The sequence below is a fragment of the Artemia sp. Qi Xiang Cuo genome, chromosome 3 (assembly GCF_049724085.1).
Source record: "Artemia sp. Qi Xiang Cuo chromosome 3, ASM4972408v1, whole genome shotgun sequence".
In the NCBI taxonomy this organism is placed as follows: domain Eukaryota; kingdom Metazoa; phylum Arthropoda; class Branchiopoda; order Anostraca; family Artemiidae; genus Artemia; species Artemia sp. Qi Xiang Cuo.
This window is the reverse complement of record NC_142796.1, coordinates 50,080,349-50,103,363: the sequence shown is the minus strand read 5'-3', so window position 1 is coordinate 50,103,363 and position 23,015 is coordinate 50,080,349. Positions and strand designations below refer to the sequence as shown.

At 36.8% G+C, this 23,015-nt stretch overlaps 1 protein-coding gene across 1 annotated transcript; it reads left to right on the top strand.

Annotated features, from left to right (window-relative positions):
- The first annotated feature begins 1,317 nt into the window (after positions 1-1,317).
- Positions 1,318-21,926, top strand: LOC148954226 (heme-binding protein 2-like). The gene is made up of 5 exons (XM_089086989.1): positions 1,318-1,469; positions 11,142-11,267; positions 15,629-15,752; positions 17,202-17,364; positions 21,666-21,926. Exons 1-5 carry the CDS (start codon positions 1,449-1,451, stop codon positions 21,847-21,849), a joined length of 618 nt encoding a protein of 205 aa, XP_088943115.1. The 5' UTR covers positions 1,318-1,448; the 3' UTR covers positions 21,850-21,926.
- Positions 21,927-23,015: the final 1,089 nt, after the last annotated feature.

Here is a 23,015-nt window from a genome sequence, read left to right as displayed (position 1 = left end):
ATGAGAGGCGGTTGGAAAACACACCTTTGATGTATGGAAAGGGGGGGGGGAGGCCCCTGAAAGCAAAATTTACCCTCTCACCAAAAGTGAAACAGAGAAGCAGCAAGTTGTAGGCCTCTTCAAATACCTAAAACAGGTGCGCCAAGGCCAAGGCACGACCCTCCAGCTGTAGATATATTGGGTTCAGTGCTACCATGTAGATAAATTCCTATCAATCCCTCTTTTCTTCTTCCTCATCACTGGTGCAGCAACTTTCGGTATGAGCTCATTTGAACGTTTACATTTCTTATGGGCTCAACTTCTATACTCAGCTTTTTTCTAGAGTGTGTCAGCCGGTAAATATAAAATTTATTACATTATGGAGAAAATGGGGAACGAATATAATATAAACTAGTCTGGTATTGCTGTTGATACCATTTCTCGCAGTTACCCAGTAAAGGACTTAGGCAAGACATACGAAGATATTCTCTTTGAAATTTAGATTTCTCATGCTCAAGAGTTTGTTAGATTTTGCCTAGAGAAAGGGGCAACATTTCGCAGAGAGACACAGTCATTTAAAAGACACAAAAATTGCCTAGTCGTATAGATAAGAATAAAAATTATAGGGAAAATTTTAAAGCGCCAAGGGCATCAAGATAGATTTTTTATTCTCTGGACCAGTCTCATACTTATACATAAAAACCTTGAATAGGTAAAAAATGACTGTTTTGAAAATATTAAGCTTTTATTGGGGTATCATATTTTCGTCAATATTGCCACAGTCGAACCTTAAAAAATTATTAAAGTTAATTATTTAGATTCGACAACGGTTTTCGTCTGTGAAACTCTAACATTAACAATCTGTTGATTTCAAAACGCAACTGTGCTATAAAGAAAAGACATACCTTCTTAAGCTGCTTGATGCCGCTATAAGGCTTATTTGTTGCTGATTTTTAGCGTTTTTTGTTTTTCTTTTTTTAATTTGGTCACCGCTACTACCAAAACCTTTATAAAACCTTTATAAATGCTTATGGAGATTCTTTTCATTAAAAATAAAACTCCGGATTTTTCCTAATTTTTTAGGCTGTATAAGCTATGGTTGTTAAAGTTTTCACTTAGCCCACTGAGACAATCAGGTTTAATTTTCACTACCGTACCCTTGGTACTCTGAAATTTTAAAATGTATTTTTCTGAATACTCCACGCTCCCTAGGTGGGAACCTGCTTCAATTGAATAAAATTAAAAGAGCTGAAAAAGGATATAGCGATAAAGATCGTAACCGTAAAGTTAGATAATTGCATATTCACTAGTGTGACCAAAGGCGTATAAAAACAGACCTAACAAAGCAAACCCATTAGTTAGATAATGGAGCATTGGAGCTGTTGGCAACAACGTCCAATATATAAAGAAAGATTTTAGCTGTTTAGACTAGTTGCAAGTCAGATCCGGTCAATACCCTGTATTCAACAATGGAGAGGATTCTCATGTTGGTATGAAATTTGCATGTCTTTTAAAGGGATAAATTTGGAAATATGCTAACTTAAGTTATATTGAATAAAAGTTTTTCAGGTAACATTCAAGACAAGCTACCTTTCATTATCTCTGAAAGGGAAAAGGTTAAAAAAAATGAAACTTTCAGTAATGAATCCAGGACTAAAACATACTCTAGGAGGTATGGGTGCCGGCAATGGGTGGCATGCCCCCCTGGAAATTTAGGGCTATAAAGTAATTTATAAGGAAAACAAAGCATAGAGAGCAGAATAGGGGAAAATGATAGAAAAATGTGTGTTGCCCCATTGTTGGCTGCCTGCCAGTGAGATTTTGAGTAAATTTTCACCAAATCATATTAGTGACTTACGAATAAAGCGAATATACCACTCGATGCCTTTTTTTATGCTCTTTCCAAATATAATAATCATTTTTGTCGGAAAGGGATTTTACCCCCACCCCTATATATACCAATTCAGGGTATATATTTGCACATTACGGGTATATAAGGTTTTTTATTGAAAGTGCTGTCGTAGAAACTTAAAAAAGGCCCATTCAACTGGGAATTGAGAGGGATAGTGTCCTTATTAATAGTCAAAAGTAATTGGAGGGCTAATGCCCCCCCGTGCCCACAATTTCCCCAAACACTTCTGATCAACATTCTGATATAGTCGTTTTGTTGAACGTAGTTGAAGGGTCCGGAAATTACGTCTTTGAGTATGTCCCCCCCCCCTCCAAAGCCCTCAGGGCTAAGGTTGTAAGTTATGCCTTGGGGCATATAAGGTTTTTTTTTTTATAGAAAGCGTTGTAAAAGCTTCAAAACGGACTCATTCGATTGGAAATTGAGAGGACTATTGTCCTTTTTAATAGTCGAAAGTAATCAGGGGGAGAATCATCCCCCCTCTTGCCCATCATTTCCCCGAACATTTCCGATCAACATTTTGATATGGCTGTTTTGTTCAACGTAGTTGAAAGGTATGGAAATTATGTATTTGAGTATGACAACCCTCCTCCCCTCATAGCCCTCAGGACAAAAGTAGTGAGTTATGCCCTTGGGGCATATAAGGTTTTTATAGAAAGTTTTATCGTAGTAGCTTGAAAAAGAGCGCATTCTATTGAAAGTTGAGAGGACTAGTGCCTTTTTTATTAGTCGAAAGGGATCAGAGGGCAAATGACCCCCCCCCCCGCCCATCATTTCCCCAAGCAATTTCAGTCAAAATTTTTAGATAGCCATTTTGTTCAACGTATTTGAAAGGTCTGGAAATTATGTACTTGAGGATAAAAAATCCCCCAAGTCCTCAGGGCAAGTGTTGTAAGTTATGCCCTGGGGGTATATAAGGTTTTTATAGAAAGCGTGGTCATATAAACTTCAGAGGGGGCTCATTGGGTATGCAGTTAGATGATCTAGGGCCTTTTTAAGAGTCAAAGTGATCGGAGGGCAGCTACCCCCCTCCACACACACATACACTTCGTATTGTCCTGAAATGCATCTAATAAAAATCTTGAGATAACCATTCTATTCAAAATAGTCTAAATATAATATTACAAAGATTTTGGAATTGGAACAAACCCCAGAGATTAGGGACAAGGGTTGTAAGTTATGCCCTGGGGTTATTTAAGGTTTTTTATGGAAGGGATGGTTGTTTAACTTTAGAAGAGAATCATTTGGTTGAAAATTGAAAATTCTAGTTCATTTTTAAGCGTCAAAAGTGATGGACGGTATTTAGGCCCTCCCCTCCACGCTCAGCATTTGCCTTAACACTTCCAATCAAAATTTGGAGATTACAACTTCATTTATCGTAGTTGAAGGTTTCGGAAATTATGTCTGTGAGGAATACAGCCCCTCCCCAACTACAGCTCTCAGGGAAAGCGTTGTAAGTTATGCCCTTGGGGCATATAGGGTTTTTATAAAAAGGGTGGTCGTATATGCTTTGGAGGGGACTCAACGGATTGGTAATAATAAATTCTAGTGCCCTTTTTAAGAGCCAAAGTGATCAAAGTGCAGCAACCCTCCCCCCCCCCCCCCACACACACACACTCGTTGTGTTTTTCTGAGATGTATCGAATAGATATTTTGAGACTATTATTTTATTCAAAATATTCCAAATATCATACAATAAGGCCTTTGAGGTTGATACAAACCACTAGAGCCTGAGGGCGAGGGTTGCAAGTTATGCCCCTTGGGCAATTAAGGTTCTTATGGAAGGGATGTTTGTATAAGCCTTAGAGGTGGCTCGCTTGGTTGAAATTGGAAGTTCTTGTTCCCTTTTAAGAGTCAATAGTGATTGAGGTCATGTAGCACCCCCACCCAACTACCCCTCTTCACCAAGTGCATCTGATTGAAATTCTGCGATGAAAATTTTGAAGAAAATAGTCCAAAGAACATATAACAATACTTCCAGGGTTGTCCCCCCCAGAGCCCTAGGACAAGGGCTTTAAGTTATGCCCTGGGGGCATACAAGGTTTTTATGGAATGGGTGGTTGTATTAATTTCAGATGGGTTTCATTTGATTTTAAATTGGACGTTATAGTGCTCTTTTTAAGAGTCAAAGTGATTTGAGAGAAACTCTTCCCCCCCTGCCCATCATTTCCCATAGCAAATATACAAACAAAGTTTTGAGTTTAGAAAAAAATTGTTCAAAAAATCAAATGAATGAGCATTGTCAGTTTAATAGGCTGCTGATATTTATTCCTTAAAATCTTATTTAATTTTTGATTTCTTAAAGTTATAATAGTGAAAACATTTAAAAGATTTTTTTTCAGCAAAGTACAAATTATATTCTAGCTTTTAAAAAGCATAGGGGTTTTGAATCCTACTCATATTAACCTCTGCTCGTTTAGAGTTTGACTCTGTTATCTATTTTAATTTCTGCCCGTTCTGGGTTTCATTTATTTATTGATATTAATTTGTGGTGGAAGTTGTATGCCTGGCAGATTATTCGATTCTATTTTTGTTTATTTTTGGTTTAATGGAGTTCTTTACTTTTTTTTGAAAAAATTATTTTGTCAAAAAGTTTTTTTTAATCAATCTCTATATAAATACACCGTCAACTCTTGCTTGTATTGCACGAGTACCGGTGAGCTGGTATCTGAAGCCACTCTCAGAGGCAACGCTATAGCGTTGCCTATAGTAAAGGTCATATGGCTCCAGTGTTTTATTATTATTATTCTTTTCAGAAGCACTTCATATGGAAGTGATTGTCGTATAAACTTCAAAGGGGGCTCATTCGATTGAAAATCCAGAGTTCTAGTGCCCTTTTTAAGAGTCATAAGTGATCAGAGGGCAACTAGCCCCCCATGCCGTTTTTTCCCTACTGTTCTGGTGTCTGGCCCCCCTGGAAAACTTTCTGCCGGCGCCCTTGATGCACAGCTATGTTGGGGTCAGGCAGATTAGTGCAACGTTTAGCTGTTGGTTGTAGCAGAGTATCGACTTGCAAGGAGACTGGAATGTAATTAAAGTAGAAACGACTCTGAAACTCAAATAGATCGAATTTTCTGAATGTAATTAAGCAAAAATTGTTGCATAATGGCTTCAGTTTAGGAGAGGGCAATAGTACAGGAAAATGAGCTCCAAAAAGAGGTCGACCCGAAACAAATTGCAACAGAAATGATTTTTACACCATCTTGTAGAGAAAAAAAACTGAAAAACATATCCATTTTCGCATATTCTGAGTCGACGCAAAATAACCGTTTTTTGGCTTTTACATCGGTTTTTCTTGAACTGAAGTATGATTCCATCCCAAAATAACATGGCGAGACCGAAAACGAAGTTGGATTTAGCGTAAGAAGCACCATACAAAAAGTAACTGTATGTTTTCGACTTTTTTGCCTAAAAAAATACAATTTTCGTTGTAGCCCAATTTTCTTGAATGAAAGTGTGATTCTGACGTAGAATCACGAGCTGAGACCGAAAATAGAATCAAATAGGTTGTTCACTGAACCAGAAAAAAATCGTAATCATTAATGAATGATCTACATTTTTTTAGAAAATAATTAGGGAAAGTGAATTACAAACCGAACTGGTTTTCACTGGTCAGTATCGTAAATCCCACTTGATACACTCTTTGTATACTATTTAGGGTCAAACCATGATTTCTAATATTCGTAGTCTGTTAACAATAAACAATCTTATAAAAAATACATCAGCGAGAATCAGAGCCCGACTAGTTTCACAGCTTCTTCATTTGTACTGGATTAACGACTAGAGTTCTTGTTTCTCTTCATCATTGTTGCTGTCGATTTTTGGGGAGTTGGAACACATTGTTCCCAGGTACGTACGCAGGAATTTGTTTCGGGGGGGGGGACTTGTTTCGGAGGGGGGGCCAAATCTTTCGAACCCATTATTCTGTGAGAAAAATCAGAAAATTATGGGAAAATGAAAAAAATCGTGAGATTTCGGGGGGGGGGGAGGGCCCGGAGGCCCCCCTGCGTACTTCCCTGATTGTTCCCTTGCAGGTTCTGCATGATGAAGTACAAAGTAAGCCGTTTTTAAAGCAGCCACACCTCGCTGAACTACACTGTACACGACAGGAGCACTTCACGATCTTTAGGAGCATACGTGGGGCTGGTTGGAGGTCAGTTGTTAATGGGTACAAGAAGTCATCTTTATTCTTCCATCCCCATTCCTCGGCTTTCAGTTCCGGATCAGGCTCCCCGGTCTATACCTGAACTTGATGAAAAAAATCTATAGCTATGAAACTTGGCTGCATCAGAAGTTGGTGGCAGATGTTCTGGGTGAACAAAAGAGTTTGCCGTTGTCACTTTCTTTTCAAAAACTTCTCTGTGGAGTTTGTTCAGGTTCCCTCCTTTTGACGAACCGTATATGATCAGCAGGGCGTCTTCACCAGCGGTCTTGATTTCCTCCTTCGAAGCAGACTTCTGCATGAACACTGCAGCTGATGTTCGGAAATCATTGTCTTCTATCAGCCTCTTCAGTGCAAGACCTTTTCCCACAACGTGGATTCGCGAAGTAGAGTCATAGCCTAACAGGGTGTGAGCAAAAAGGATCAGATGACAAGTATCTTGTCCCAGCTTCTCTTTCAGGGTGTGTATTTCCCATATTCGGGGAGCTTTATTCGACTTTGGCTCAGGTGCGAAGAATAGTTTCTTGCTTGACAAGTCACAGTGGTAGCATAAGAGAACCAATAGATCGGTATCGTCCCCAACTACGGCAGTGTCGTGATACCGTGAAGAGGCAACAGCAGCTTCCACAATTGGGACATCTGTGTCACCTGATGCCTGGGAGACAGAAACACCCTTTGCACGGAGATGATCAGCCAAAGCGTAAACCTGGTTATGTTTTTCTTGCAAGATAAGAAATCTTCTTTCTTCACCTTGAGCTGAATATCTGCTGTGAAGAAGATCTCACGGCCAACTGTACGAATCCTCTGCGAGTGAGCCATATCTTTTATGGAAGCCCCACCATCGTAGCCGTCGAAAACGATAGTGGCAGAAGGGTACTTTCCTGTCACGTAAGTTGCATAATGGTCTAGAATCTCCAGGTATCTTTCATTTTTTGTCCATGGTATCCTGTGCAGCAGAGCTCCTCCGTCTAGGATATATCAAGTGCCTTCGGGGAGGGGAAATGAATGCTTCTCAAGGTTGCACGCCTGGTCTATGGCCTTCGCAAGTTCTGGTTTGTTTGCAGCCCGGAGCATTCAGGAGCTGTCAAAAAGTGACGCTGGGTAGGAACACAGTTCGTGTTGAAAGTACTCAGTTTCTGTAAGATTAATCCTTTTCGCGATCATGATAAACCTCTGATAAAGATGCTTCTTAACTGAACATCTCCCTCAAATGGTGAACCCCTTTCCAGAAACTCGATAATCGTCTGCGTATCTTTGCAGTCTCTCAGTTGCATCGGCTCTGACATCTCCTTGTGCTGATCGCTTGTAACGTACAGAATTTGTGAGATACGTTCCATGAGAAGGTTTACTTTAGAGCAGACTGGTCGCGAACAAACCCATAAGGACCTCTGAGCCTCTGTCATGCCGCTGCCGTTGGTAAGGCCACCAGAGGTTTTAAGAGAGCGCATAAGCTCCTGTTCAAGATCTGTGGAGAGTCCAGCCCAGAATCTATCAGAACGTCTTACTACATGCATGCCACTCTGGAAAGCCTGGTAGACCGTAGGATGGGTATCTTGGAGCTTGTCCATTCGTTGGAGGTAAAGATGGCATGATTTCCTATAGTTGTTGTGTCCCGGAGCCTCCAGGTAAGGTAACATGTCTGAGGTAGACTTCAGATGGAGCTCCCATGACCCAGTTCTTTCTCCTTTTACAAAGTTTCGTAGAATCGCAATCATGTCCAAATACTAGAACCAAAGCTTTGATATTCGACACTGGAGCAGTCCTTTTCTCTTGCTGCTGATGAATTCCTGTATTTTTCTATGGAAGGATTGCCTTCTGCAACCTCAGCAACTACTTCCTTATTCATCAGTTTCTCGCATAGGTTTCTGAGTTCCACAATTTCCTCACAGCTCTGAAGAAAACCACAGGCTCATAGTACAAGTTAACCTGTCGTGATGATGAGGTTACCTATTGGTACAAGGTGTATTTCAGGGGGCGATTGTCTTCTCAATAGATCTCGCTGTAAAATAAAAAAAAACACACAAAAACTTAAACTGACATGAAACATCAAAGAATTTGACGGAAAGCAGTAAAGTACAATAATTTATCCTTTAAACTTTTAAAGTATTCAGTTCCGAACCACCATTATAAAAACCGACTTCTTACCTGCGCTAATAATTCATCAGAACACTAGCAGATTCACCGGAAAGTATTACTCGACTGTTAGATGGCGGAATTTCGAATACAAATTTTTCTCGGGGTAAATGGCGAATTTAAATAAAGGTTATGACTGTCACTGACCGGAACTAGTTTTCTACTCGACTTTCTGGCATTACTTGAGGTCTTCGTCTAATTGATTTCTCAGTCATCTCGGGAATAAACTTTGAAATGTTTAAAACACTGAGTGATGAATGTGACAATTTTCATTTTTATTGCATTACGTAGCCTTCGAAGTGTCTTATACTAGTGCCTAGTTCAGGTATTTTTACGAACAACCCATCATTTGTTGAATAACAAGTGCCGATTGATTGTCTTTACAAAAATTACTGCAACGCATATTGACGATAGTGAAACTTTGTTTTGCACCAGACACCCAATCTGACTTCATTGTTTGTCTCAGCTTGTCATTCTGCATCAGAATCATACTTCATTTCAAGAAAAACGGTCGGATACTAAAATTATATTTTTTTTCGGAAAACGTAAAAAATCACATTAAAAGCCTAAAAACAGTTATTTTGCGTCGACTCAGAATATGCGAAAATGGATATGTTGTTCAGTTTTTTTTCTCTACAAGATGGTGTAAGAATCATTTCTATTGCAATTTGTTTCGGCCCAAACCTCCATTTGCCTGTACTACAAGGCGGTATTCAAGGGTATAAGTTTCTAAGCGTCGTCCTAACATGAAGCCCAATGCTGTCTACCGTCAAACACTCCGCACACACCCCGGTCTATTCAGTAGACTCTTTGCTTCCTTCCAAGGTATTCTTATATCCTCTTGTATCCACTCCCCACTCCAATGTTGTCTTTTAACTTTGTCACCCCCTTATTTATCATCCCCTGTATTTTCCTATTGCCTCTTGTCACTCCATTTAAGGGCACTTAGTTGCATCTTTTCAAATTTCTGAATATTAAAAAATACATGCCGATCCCTTTCGTCTTAAAAATTTGCGCTTGATGGAGTTTTTAGTTTTCTGAAATCCAAAGCTTTGAATATTCATAATATGATTTTCCAGGGGGAGGGAGGAAGGTCTAACATTAGAAAAATGCCAGTAATTGGCAATATGTAGGAAAAATGGACAAAATTATTGGCAAAATGTGTGCATTTTCTGCTTTCAGGGGGGTTTGGAGTTGAGGCCCCCTGTCGTGCGTGCATCGACTAGCCCACTTTCTTATTAAAAAGTGCAAATTTAGAGCTGAGTCAAATGTATTAGCAACAAGAAGTGTTTAAATGTGACCTTTTTTGGAAAGGAGAGTGGAATAGAGAATTTTCCTCTCGAGAATCAATTGCCTTAAATATTCGTGTTGTTTGCTCCACAATTTTTACATTCTACATAGGGAATTTTAGGTCAATAATCGGGAGAGTTTGTTCAATCTCCCAGCTTTCGTGTTTTGAATGCTAGGGGTGACCATGGAGATCTCCCTCTCCTCCTGATGTAAGTGCCTGGATAAGTTCGATTTCTTATTAAAAAGTGAGCATACTTAGCAAAGTCAAATTTATAAGCTACCAGATGTGTGGAAATATGGCCTCTCTAAGGGTGTAGGGCGGGATGGAAGGTTTTTCCTCTTTAGAATCATATGCTTTAGAGGTTTTGTTTTTGGCCCACCCTTTTTGCATTCTTCTTAAGGAATTTGGGTTCAATCATGTGGGGAATTGATCTTCCTACTTTAGTGATTAGAATGTTACCTTTCCTGTTCGACTGCCTTAAAAAATTGTGTTTTTTTGCGTCAGAAGTTCTTTATATTCTCTGGAAGTCAAGAATCCAGGTGTTTACCTCCTGGCGATTACCTCCACTCCCGGAAAATGCCTCTGGAAAATCCGCCGCGGGGGGGGGGCGCCGAAAATGCCCTCCCTCCGAAAAATACTCCCCCGGTAAACACCCCCTGGAAAATACCCCCAAATAAGGCTTTCCAAGTTTGAGAATTTTATTTGAGTTTAGGTTTTTAATCTCCGTTTGGGGGGAGGATTTTGGTACTTGTGTATTAAGCACCACTCACTCAAGTTTACGCTGTGTGTAAAACTCGAGAACAAACCGGTTTCTTCGTTTGTTTCTTCGTTACTATAGAAACAAATTTGGGCTATATATTTGCGCATTAGGGGGGGGGGGTAAATAATGGCGGTTCTGCATGCAAAATGTGTTAGGTACAATTATTCTGCATATCATGAAGTAAGAATTGTTTTCTGACTTCAAACTGCCCAAATATTTGACCCCCCCTTATGTACAAATATATAGCCCAAATTATATATTTCCCATCTATTCTGTCAATTGTCTCTGTATTGTCTCGCGCTAAGCTGAAAGAAACAAACGAAGAAACCGGTTTGTTCTCAAGTTTTACACACAGTGTAAACTTGAGTGAGTGGCGCATAATACACAAGTACCAAAATTTCTTCCCCCTACGGAAATTAAAAAAACAAGACTTAAATAAAATATTCAAATTTGGAAAGCCTTATTTTCTGCAGGAGGGGGGGATTTTCCGGGGGGTAAAGGCAGGCCACCGGAAGTCATACAAGTTGATCTTGGGTAGATCCGCCTCATATCCTCCTTTTCTCACGCTTGCCTTCGAGTGTGTTTAATGCGGAGAAAGCCGCTGTAGCAGGGTAAATTAGATATAGTTGGGCACATGGACATAAGCTCGAAACTTGCGAAAAGATGAATTCTAAATGATTTCTTTAGTTGAAGTGGGCGGAATAAATCTTAAACAAAGTCCTGTGGTGACTAAAAAAAACCACTAGACATACGGACTGTCAAAGCGTAACCAATGAATCCTCGATGCAAGGGCTGCTAATCATTATAAGAGGAAAACTATTTAAAAAGACCAATAGGTGCTGCTCAGTCTTATTTATTTAGAAATGTTTCGAGCCTCTATACAGCTAATGACATAAATGTTTATAAGGCTTTAGTTGCTGGTACAGTTCTGGCTGCAGCAACTAGCAGACCTGAACGCAGAGGAAGAAATGGATCATCTGGAGAATCAAAGTCGCTAGAAAGTGCTGAGTATAAGCAGATTCAAGCAAATGAAGTAAGTACCAATATTCGTTTGCCTTCTCTAAAATTAATTTTCACTTTTAAAGAGGAATATAAACCTGCCGATTCCAAGGATTTATGTTTAATGCGAAATCCAAATGGTCTTCTTCGTGTCCTTTCTTGATATATATTGCAATCCTTTACTTTATTTTATAAAAAAGTGTCAGGGAGCTCTTGTTTTAGCACTATTTTCATTAATACAAATTTTAAAAGTTAGGACAATTCGTGACAGTTCCTCAAGATGAAACTTGAGCTTGTGAAAAAAAAACCGGAAATTATAACATATAATAGACCAATTGACTTTACTGCACAAAGTCTTATAGGTGATTAGTATTTTTGATAATACTACAGCCACTACTACCAACAACTCACTGCACCACAAGGCCCACCAAAAGTGAACACAGCTACCCGTACTTCTCCTCAATCCCAATCTGCTGAAAACTTTACTCTTTGCCCTCCCTGTTGGAGTTTTAATTTCCTTTAAATCCTCCCTTGAAATCCTCTCTCAAGGGAGAAAAAAAAATCCTCTCTTCCTGCCCCATCCGGAGACTATCTGCTTTTCGTTCGGCCCTAGATGGAGGGCCAAAAAAAAAAATAATATATTTAGCAATCTTGTCATCCTTCGCCCGCAAAAGTGAATTAGTCACATTAACCCTGGTTTTTTTCCAAAACCACACTGCCTTTTCTATGACGAAAAAAAAATATTAGAATTCCAAATAGGGATAGGTCCTTTTATTAGATAGTGAAACAAATATATACAAAAGCACTAGACATTTCGATGACATAGTCATCATTATCAGTAGAGTTACCAAAGTATTAAAATTAAAACAAACTATTCTTATACTAAACAAAATAATAGCTTGCGGGAGTACCCGGTTTTGGAAAAAATAGGCCTACCAACGTCATGTGTATGGGGATTTGGTTTTGAGTCGATTTGATGTGTAGAAAAACAGTATTAATGATTGTGTGTTTTTTTGCAAACTTTTTAATAGTAAACTTTTGCTTTAAGTTTTACTTAACTTCCGGGAGTATTCAATTATACTCAACAAAATGGTTGTCTCAACGTTTTGAACATATAAAATTGGGGAAAAATGGGCGTGGGTGGAGGCCCAGTAGTCCTCTAATGAGTCTAATCTTTTTGGTCACTTAAAAACGGCACTAGAACTTTTAATTTTCGTTTAAATGCACCTTCCCCGATCTCCTAGGACCATTATTTCAGTACAATCGCCTCTGGTAAAAATAAAAACAAATAAAAACGCATCCGTGATCTGTCTTCTGGCAAAAATAGCAAAATTCCACATTTTTGCAGATAGAAGCTTCAAAAACCCTTGTATGGTTCTCTGGTACGTGAATATGATGGTGTGATTTTCATTGAGATTCCTTAAATTTTAGGGGGTATTTCCCCTATTTCAAAATCAGGCAAATTTTCTCAGGCTCGTTACTTCTGATGGGTAAGGCTAAACTTATTGAATCTTATATATTTGGAATCAACATAATAAGCTAATTCTTTTGATGTATCTATTAATATTAATATTCTGTTTTTCGGTTACTATTTAGCCGAGTCGCTCCTTACTTACAGTTCATTACCCCGAACAGTTTGAAACCTAAAAAAAACGCAAATAAAAAAAAAATAATCGTTTCAAACGGAAAATAGCAGAAGCAATGATGGATGAATAGATGCAAATTAAAACAAACTGAAATCAAATAGATCAATCAAGTTAAACATAAAACGACCATGAATAACAACAAATATGATGGTGTTATGGACCCTCGAAGTTCTTTGAAGGTCAAGGACTTATACTACAAAAATATTTAGGTCGATTTGAGACAACAATTTTTTATTCGCCCTAGCAAGTTTCCATACGAAGTTATTGAGACAAAAAGTAATACAGGGCTCTTTACTTGGGCATTATGAGTGCGTTGCCACTGACATTCCTGTTTGCAATTAAATAAAAAAAAAAGTTTTTTAAACTGAAAGTAAGGAGCGACATTAAAACTTAAAACGAACAAAAATTATTCCGTATATGAAAGGGGTTGTCCCCTCCTCAACGCTTCGCTCTTTACGCTAAAGTTTTTTATTGTATTAAAAAATAAAGTTGTCAGACAGAGTCAAGCTTTAGCGTAAAGAGCGAGGCGTTGAGGAGGGGACAGCCCCTATCATATACGGAATAATTTCTGTTAGTTTTAAGTTTAATGTCGCTCCTTACTTTCAGTTTAAAAAACTTGTTTTTTTATTTAATTTCTGATCGTTTTTTAGTTAATGCAGCTTTTATTTTGGCTCACCGTCATTGAATAAGTAAACAAAAAATGCATAAAAATTTTACTTTTCTTTTGTTAAATGGATGTTTCTAAATTTGGTTATGACGTAATTTACAAATTAACTTACGTAACTAACTTCTATATTCGTATATTTTTCTTCTGGCAAAAAATACAAAGTTTTTAGATTTTTGCAGATATGAGCTTGAAACCTATGTAATAGGGTTTTCTGATACACTGAATCTGACGGTGTGATTTTCATTAAAATTCTTTCACTTGTAGGGGATGTTTCCCCCTCTTTAAAAAAATCGGGTAAATTTTCTCAGGCTCGTAGCCTTTGATGAGTAATACTAAACTTAATAAAATTTATATATTTAGAATGAGCATTATAAACCCATTCTTTTGATACATTTATTGACATCAAAATTCCGTTTTTAAAAGTTTCGATTATTTTTTTATTGTTTTTTTTTATTACGTATATGTTATTACGTATATGAGAGGGTTCACCCCTAAGTCGATACCAAGCTCTTTACGTTAAAAGTTAAAAAAAATTTAATTCACAAACCCCTGAATCACAAAGACCGTTTAATTTGAATAGATAGCTCTTTTGAAAGCACTAAAAAAAAAACTGTAGCGTAAAGAGTGAGGTATTGACTTGGGGGAGAACCCCTCATATACGTTATAATTTCTGTTCGTTTTAAGTTCTAATGTTGCTTCTTATTTTCAGTTGAAAAAACTTGTTTTTCTTTAATTTAATTTCTGATCGTTTTTTAAATAATGCTTGGAAATCCGGCGCCCCCTTCATAAAAATGTCCGTTACCCCAAAGAAACATCCTCCACGGAAAGATTCTCCCGAGTAACACCCTCCTCCAGCCCCCACCCCCCTCCAGAAAAAAATCCTTCCTGAAAATGTCTGTATACTTCTCAATAACCAATAAATAATGCTGGCAAGTCCGGCGCCCCCTTCATGGCAATTTCCCTTTCCCCATGAAAACTTCCTTCATGGACAGATCCTCCGACATAACCCCCGACCCCCCCCCCCCCTACTACCAGAAAAAAAACCCTCCTGAAAACGTCTGTATACTTACCAATAACCAATACTATATGTTAACATCGGGTAAAGTTCATAACTTTTAGCCCTCCCCCCGGGGACTTCGGGGATTGAGTCATCCTAAAAGACATAGTTATCATAATTTCGACCATACTGTACAAACGGGCTATCTCAAAATTTAGATCGGGTGACTTTGGGAAAAACATGAGCGTGGGAGGGGGCCTAGTTGCCCTCCATTTTTTTGGTAACTTAAAAAGGGCACTAGAAATTTTAATTTCCGTTCCAATGAGTCCTCCCACGATATTCTAGGACCACTGGGTCGATACGATTACCCCTGGGGAAAAACAAAACAAAAAAACAAATAAACACGCATCCGTGATCTTTCTTCTGGCAAAAAATGCAAAATTCCACATTTTTGTAGATAGGAGCTTGAAACCACTACAGTAGGGTTCTCTGATACGCTGAATATGATGGTGTGATTTTCATTAAGGTTCTATAACTTTTAGGGGGTCTTTCCCCCTTTTTTTTAAATCAGCCAAATTTTTTCAGGCGCGTAACTTTTGATGGGTAGCATTAAACTTGATAAAAATTATATATTTGAAATCAGCATTGAAATCTGATTCTTTTGATGTATCTATTGGTATCAAAAACCCGTTTTCTAGAGTTTCGATTACCATTGAGCCGGGTCGCTCCTTACTTACAGTTCGTTACCACGAACTGTTTGACCAAAACGATTTTCAAACATTTTTTATCTTATTTTCCACTGCTTATGGGCTCTTTCGTCTAGGCATACCTTCACCACAATAGGTATCTTCGTCTAACCTCTGTTACACTCCCGGCATTCCTCTAATGTGCCTCGTGCTGTATATATTCTTTCTTAAGTGGCTAACCCCTCAATTTTTTTTTGAAATTAAAAAAAAACATGACAAACATAAAAAAAGTTAAGTTACACACTATTTTGCAGAACTATCCGTAAGATTTAGTGAACATTTAATTCGCAATTTTTGAATTTTGTTTGATTTTAACTAATCCAAAATGCTCCCTTTTAGAATTACGAAATCCGTGATTATGGAAACATTCGCGTAGTTGCAACTAGCAAAGACAAGACTGAAGACAATACACCATCTCCATTTTTCAGGCTTTATTCATACATTGACGGGCAAAATAGTCAAGGTAAGGATTTTATGTATTGGCGATAAAAAACTAAGACTTTTCAAATTTGCCCATATTCATGGCGGGGCCATATCCAGGATCCAGGGGAGCTAATGGCTTGAACAACGCTTTCTTTGCTCTGAGATAGTTCTTCTGACCCGTAAAGTAGTCTTAAAAATATACACAATTTCGCCAAGAAAAGAGAAAATTCTCCTAATATTAAATTTGTCATCAAAATGCAGGTAAACAAAATGTCAACTCCCCTCACGAAAAAAATTATTTTGGTAAACCCTCCCCTCGAACAAAAACTTCCCGAGAATTCATTTTCCCTTAACAAAACCCTAAATACGACCCTAATCTTGATCATTTTTTCCCCCGAAATAGAAAGTTAAAGAAAGATAAGCTTGGTAAAAAGCCAACATTGAAAAAAAATAATAATAAAAGTAAACTAAAGGCAGCTCAATTATGTTGTAATTAACATAATTTGTATTTTTACTCAGTTTTTTTTTTCATGTCGAATGTGTTTTGTTTTTACTTTTGTCTCCGTTTTTTTCCATGCTGAAGATTGAATTTTGTTTTGTTTTGTTTTTTTCTCCACTTGTTTTGGATTTAGAGAGTTCATTAGTTAGTTTGACCACTGAGACAAAAAGGGGCCACTTGTAACAAAAACCTTATCACTCAAAATTTGTTAATTCTTGTTGTCATTAAAAGAGGACCTGGGGAGCCAATTGTCCTCTGATCACTTTTGACTCTTGAAAAGGAAACTGGAACTTCCAATTTACAATTAAATGAACCACCTCCAAAGGTTATACGACTAACCCTTCCATAAAAACCTTATATGCCCCCGGGTCATAATTTACAACACTTGCCCCCCTGTTCTGGAGGTTTGTGTCGACCCCAGAGTTTTGTTATCTAATCTTTGGACTATTTCGAACATAATGGTTCTTTCAAATTTTGATCAGATGCATTTGGGAATAAGAAGGCCGGAAAGTGCCTAGTTGCCCTTCGATCACTTTTTACTCTTAAAAAGGGCACTAGAACTTCCGATTTCCAATCGAATGAACCCCTTGCGAAGTTTATATGACTACACCTTCCATATGAAGGGCTTCTGGTAAAAACAAAATATATAAATATGAAATATTGAAGCCTTATGGTTTTTTATATAGGCAACGGTTTAGTATTGCCTCTCAAATATCTTATAAATATTAATCATGGTAACGTTTTAAGTAAACAACGAATTATTCTTTACTGGATTTAGCAAGTGTTTGAGGTGCTCGGTAATCTCCCTTTAGTGCCTACTCGTGTTAAGCTCTAATGGCATATGCGAAGCCCAACTTTTTCCTTCATAGATTAAATAACAATAAAAATACCAAACTCAAATACTGATAACACAGGTCGATGAATCGGAAGCTGAAATTAACTTAGCACTTTGGTTTTTCAAAGGATTCATCTTTTCATCTTAATTTCTAGATGCCAAAATCCCTATGACTCGGCCTGTAATAACGAAGACTGAAACAAGTGGAGTCAAAATCATGTCGTTCGTTGTTCCACAAGCGTATAAAACAAATACGCCAGTGCCTAATAATTCTGAAGTAAAAGTTGTAGATTTGGACGTTGGTCAAGTATATGTCAAGTAAGTATCTTTTTCAGGTTCGGGTTTATTTATTCACAAGCCATTGAAATAAAAAATTCCGGAGCACGGTTCTAGGGAAGTGAGCTTGTGGTTTACGGCATAAAAAAAAAAACATTATTAGAAACACATATAAACATACTGACTATTCATGACCAGTGCCATTAAGTTTACCCGAAGCTGGATGTTCCCAAGAAACCCGTTCTTCCAGGTGATTAAATAAAAAAAAAAAGTTTTTTTAACTGAAAGTAAGGAACGACGTTAAAACTTAAAACAAACAGAAAGTATTCAGTATATGAAATGGACTGTCCCCTCCTCAACGCCTCGCTCTTTACGCTAAAGTTTTTTTGTTGTTTAAAAAAAATAGAGTTTTGAGAAAGTCAAACTTTAGCGTAAAGAGCGAGGCGTTGAGGAGGAGACAGCCCCTTTCCTATAAGGAATAATTTCTGTTCGTTTTAAGTTTTAACGGCATTCCTTACTTTCAGTTAAAAAAACTTGTTTTTTTTATTCAATTTTTGAACGTTTTTGAATTAATGCAGGTTTTGATTTTGGCTCACCGTAGATGAAATATTAAAACAAAATTTGTATATTAATTGTACTTTTATTTGGTTAAATGGCTTTCTCGAAACTTGTTTAATTTTATTTACGAACGTTTTTATTAGTAATAAATATACGTAACTTACGAATTAACTGACGTAACGAACTTCTATATTCCTAGATTTTTAATACGTATATTAGGGGGTCCCACCCCTAGTCAATACCTTGCTCTTTAAGCTAAAGTTCGAATTTTGTTCCAAATCTTTAAATATGACCCCTTAATCACAAAGGCCGTTAACTAGAATAAATAGCTCTTAAGAAAGTACTAAAAAATCTTTGGCTTATAGAGCGAAGTATTGACTAGGGGGTGAACCCAATCATATACGTAATATTTTGTGTTCGCTTTAAGTTTTGATGTTGCTCCTTACTTTTAGTTGAAAAACTTGTTTTTATTTATTTAATTTCTGATCTTTTTCTTTAATAATGATGGGAGATCCGGCGCCCCCTTCATAGCAGTGTCCCTTCCCCCATGAAAACTTCTTTCATGGTAAGATCCTCCCATATAACCCCCGACCCACCCCCCCCCACCTACCAGAAAAAATCCCCCCTGAAAACGTCTGTATACTTCCCAATAACCAATAATATATGTTAACATTGGGTAAAGTTCATAACTTTCAGCCCTCCCCCCGGGTACTTCGGGGGATTAAGTCATCCTAAAAGACATACTTATCATATTTTTGACCATGCTGAACAAAATGGTTATCTCAAAATTTTGATCGGGTGACTTTGGGAAACAAATGAGCGTGGGAGGGGGCCTAGATGCCCGCCATTTTTTTTGGTCACTTAAAAAGGGCACTAGAACTTTTAATTTCCGTTCCAATGAGCCCTCACTCAATATTCTAGGATCACTGGGTCGATATGATCACCCCTGGGGAAAAAAACAAATAAACACACATCCGTGATCTTTCTTCTGGCAAAAAATGCAAAATTCTATATTTCTGTAGATAGATGCTTGAAACCTCTACAGTAGGGTTCTCATATACGCTGAATATGATGGTGTGATTTTCATTAAGGTTCTATAACTTTTAGGGGGTCTTTCCCCCTTTTTTCTAAAATCAGCCAAATTTTCTTAGGCGCGTAACTTTTGATAGGTACCTGATGAAACTTATACGTTTGAAATCAACATTAAAATCTGATTCTTTTGATGTATCTATTGGTATAAAAATTCCGTTTTTTAGAGTTTCCGTTACCATTGAACCGGGTCGCTCCTTGCTTACAGTTCATTACCACGAACTGGTTGATTCTCGAAGTTTCTCTCTTCCTAGTTTCTTCTGTACGAGACAAGGCCAAAATATGAAGGTTAGCAAAATGCTTTATTTGTCCCACCCAATATTCTTAGAGTCTGATATCAAACAGTTTGTTTGATATTAGGAATAAATAAGGAATGAATCTATCCAATAGTAATCAGGAATCTAAAAAGGAAATTTGATATCGATTAACACATCAAAAGAACTGGCTTTTTATGCTGATTCCAAATAAATACATTTTATTGAGTTTGATGTTACCTACCAAAAGCTACGAGCCTAAAAAATTTGCGTGATTTTCAAAAAAGGGAGAAATACCTCTGAAAAGTCAAGTGATGTTAATGAAAATCACACGATGAGATTTAGCATATCTGAAAATCTTACTGTAGATGTTTCAAGGTTCCATCAAGAAAAATTTGGAATTTTGTATTTTTTTTTCCCAGAAGAATGATCACGGATATATGTTTTTTATTACGCAGATGTGTTTGTATTGAAATGGTCCTGGAGGATCGGTAAAGGACTCATCCGAACGGAAATTGAAAGTTCTAGTGCCCTTGTTCTGTGTCCAAAAAGAATTGGCGTTAGTTGCGTAGAAATTAATGCCGCACGGTGGTACATTCGTTCCTGAAAAGTCATATGGTCTAGTCCATATGAGATAAATAGTAAATATAGACATCAGGATCTTAATGCTTGATTTAGCCTACGTTCATAAGTTGATTCACTTGCTTTTTCGTGAGATTATGTTAAGTGATATATAATTGTGCATTACCTATTATGAAGCCTGTATGATGGGTCATTGTTTAGGAGGTGGGGGTATTACATACCTAAAATAGCGCATTTCGATGCCCGCGGATTTTTCCACAGGAAGAATTTTTCGTGGGGTAATTTTCCAAGTAGGTGGACGAGGGATTTCCCGAGATAATTTGAAAAACAATCAGATTAATTAAAGATTATTTATTAATTAATTAATTAATTAAGTTTATTCAACTGAAAGAAAGGAGTAAAATTTAGACTTATAAGAGGCAGAAATTATTCTGTATGTGAGAGGACTGCCCCCTTCTGTGTTGCTCCATACTTTCAGTAGAAAAGAACTTTTTTTCCACTTAATGATATAAGACAAGTTTCATTGATAATGAAATCGACGTAAGTTGAATTTACGGCACCAATCCCCATAAAGGCCATTTGGCCTCTAAGGGAGAGGGAAAACATAAAAGTCATTTAAGCACTAATTTAGAGGGAGAATAGATTTTAATAAAAGAAGAAAAATCAATGGGTTTAATTGATTAAATTGATCAGATATTCTCTGATCAATCGTACACAGAAAAGAAAGGAAAAAAATGTCTAAGAAGCCAAAAACTGTTTCACATTTTTCGGTACAAGATGAAAGGGTGGTATCTTTGAATGGGTTTAGGCATTATATTCCATACAATATGGTTCGTCGTTCTAGGATTGAAATCTGACCCTACAGAGGTTCTAAAAGAAATGTCAAAATAATTTAGTGACAAAGATGACAACTAATTTGATCAGAGGTAAAAAGGGTAGGACACCTAGGGGCTGAGGGAGGTCACCATGGAGCTGAATAAAAGTAGAAAATGTAGTCGAAAGAATATAATGATTTAAGATCAAGTAAAGGGATAACTCCTGAACGACTAGTTTCCTTAATGCGGTTTCTATTATTTCTGTAGACCTTATAACGGGATTTTAAAGAGAAGGGAATATTGACAACCATAGACAAGAGAGAAAGGCTGCAATACTCTCCGTAAATGGTAAAGTACGAATTGCTTTACTGCAACGGAATTAGCCTAAAACATAGAAAGAACTTCTTTCTATCCTAACCTAACCTTCAATTTTTTTATCCTAACCCTTCCATCCTAATTTTCTATCAAGTTTACTTCTTTCAAAGAAGTGAAATTCACATCTCAACTCGAAATGTAAAATTGCAATAAAAATTTGGAAAAAACATTTTCCGTAAATCTGGATGGAAGAAACGGATCCAGTATTTTTGTTCTGGGGGAGTTTTTACAAAACAAAACTTCCCATCGACCTGCACTTCATTTCCTTTTAACGTATATCTAGTACTGTTTTACGAGTCGAACATTTTTTTTTGGGGGGGAAGGGGTTCAAACCGGGGAAGCACCCATGAACACGGCCCTAAGGAATGACAATCTTCTGAATTTTTGATTTTGAACATTCGGTATCATTTTAATCCGGGAAATTAAAACGTGTCTGAAAGTGTGGTAAATTACTTAGACTCCTACAATTTATATTGTGGTAGCCAAAACCATGGTAATCATACTTGCTAAAAGAATTTCCTCGATTACTGCATTTTGATGTACAAGATTTAAACATGCAGTTATTATTTAACGAAACTAGCAATACAGGATACCTTAAATTAGGTCCTCCCATTTAACTCAAAAACGCTTTCATTTTAAATCCTATATGATTTTTCTTTTTCATTTCCAGACGATTTCTACGTACGTCTAAAGCTTCCGATAAAGATATAGAAGAAATGAAGAAAACCCTAGTAGATACCCTTTCCAAAGAGGGTGTTACAGACTATGAGCCCAATATGTGGTTTAATGTGGGATACAATGCTCCATTCAAACCAGAGCAGACCTATGAAATCTGGTTCAAGAGAAGTGTGTAATTTTTTTTTGTGATTTGACGAAATCCCTTTATCACTCCGAATAGTTATGCAAGAAAGAATAAAATTATTTATTCTAATTAGTTAGCTATTATAATGGGTTTTAGTTCTGGTCTAGAAAAATATACAGACAGCATTTCTGCAAATGCTGGAATTATCATCTTTAGGAAAATTGAGGGATTGTCTACTCTCCTATGTCTAATGTACATTATAGATTTTTATGTGTCCCACCAAGTGTGGCATACTAGTAGGATATATATATATATATATATATATATATATATATATATATATATATATATATATATATATATATATATATATATATATATATATATATATATATATAGTACTATATATATATATATATATATATATATATATATATATATATATATATATATATATATATATATATATATATATATATATATATATATATATATATATAAAGATAATTTCTTAAACCACATTGGCATGCCATAATATAAGAAAAGGAAACGATCAAAAATGGGATTTTTAAGGCCAAACGAGAATACTGAATAAACAAACAAAGCGAATATTTCGAGAGGACAACCGCCTCTCTTCTTCAGCGCGAAACGAAATAATGTATTCAAGGAAAGTGCCGAAGAAAGAAACAACGAAAAACAAACGCGGAAAGGCAATGCGAAAAGAACAAAAAAAAAACAATGAAAAAACCAAAAACTCAATAGATCAATAAAGTTCAATAAAAGCAAAAAATTATAAGAATTAAAATCAAATACCTAACAACCATAAAAGCGAGTCATTCGCCAATATCCACGATTTGCACAAAATCCAAAAAATTATGAACTGCCAGCGTCGTATACTAGCGAACAACGTTTCGCGCTGAAGAAGAGAGGCGGTTGTCCTCTCGAAATATTAGCTTTGTTTGTTTATTCAGTAAATCCGTTTGTCCTTAAAAATCCCATTTTTGATCGTTTCCTTTTCTTATAATATATATATATATATATATATATATATATATATATATATATATATATATATATATATATATATATATATATATATATATATATATATATATATATATATATATATATATGTCGGGAAACTGGCGGCTTTGCCACTGGTCTCCGGCTGGGCTATGCGACAGGCTTGTATATATTGATTCTCATTGCCTAATCGAT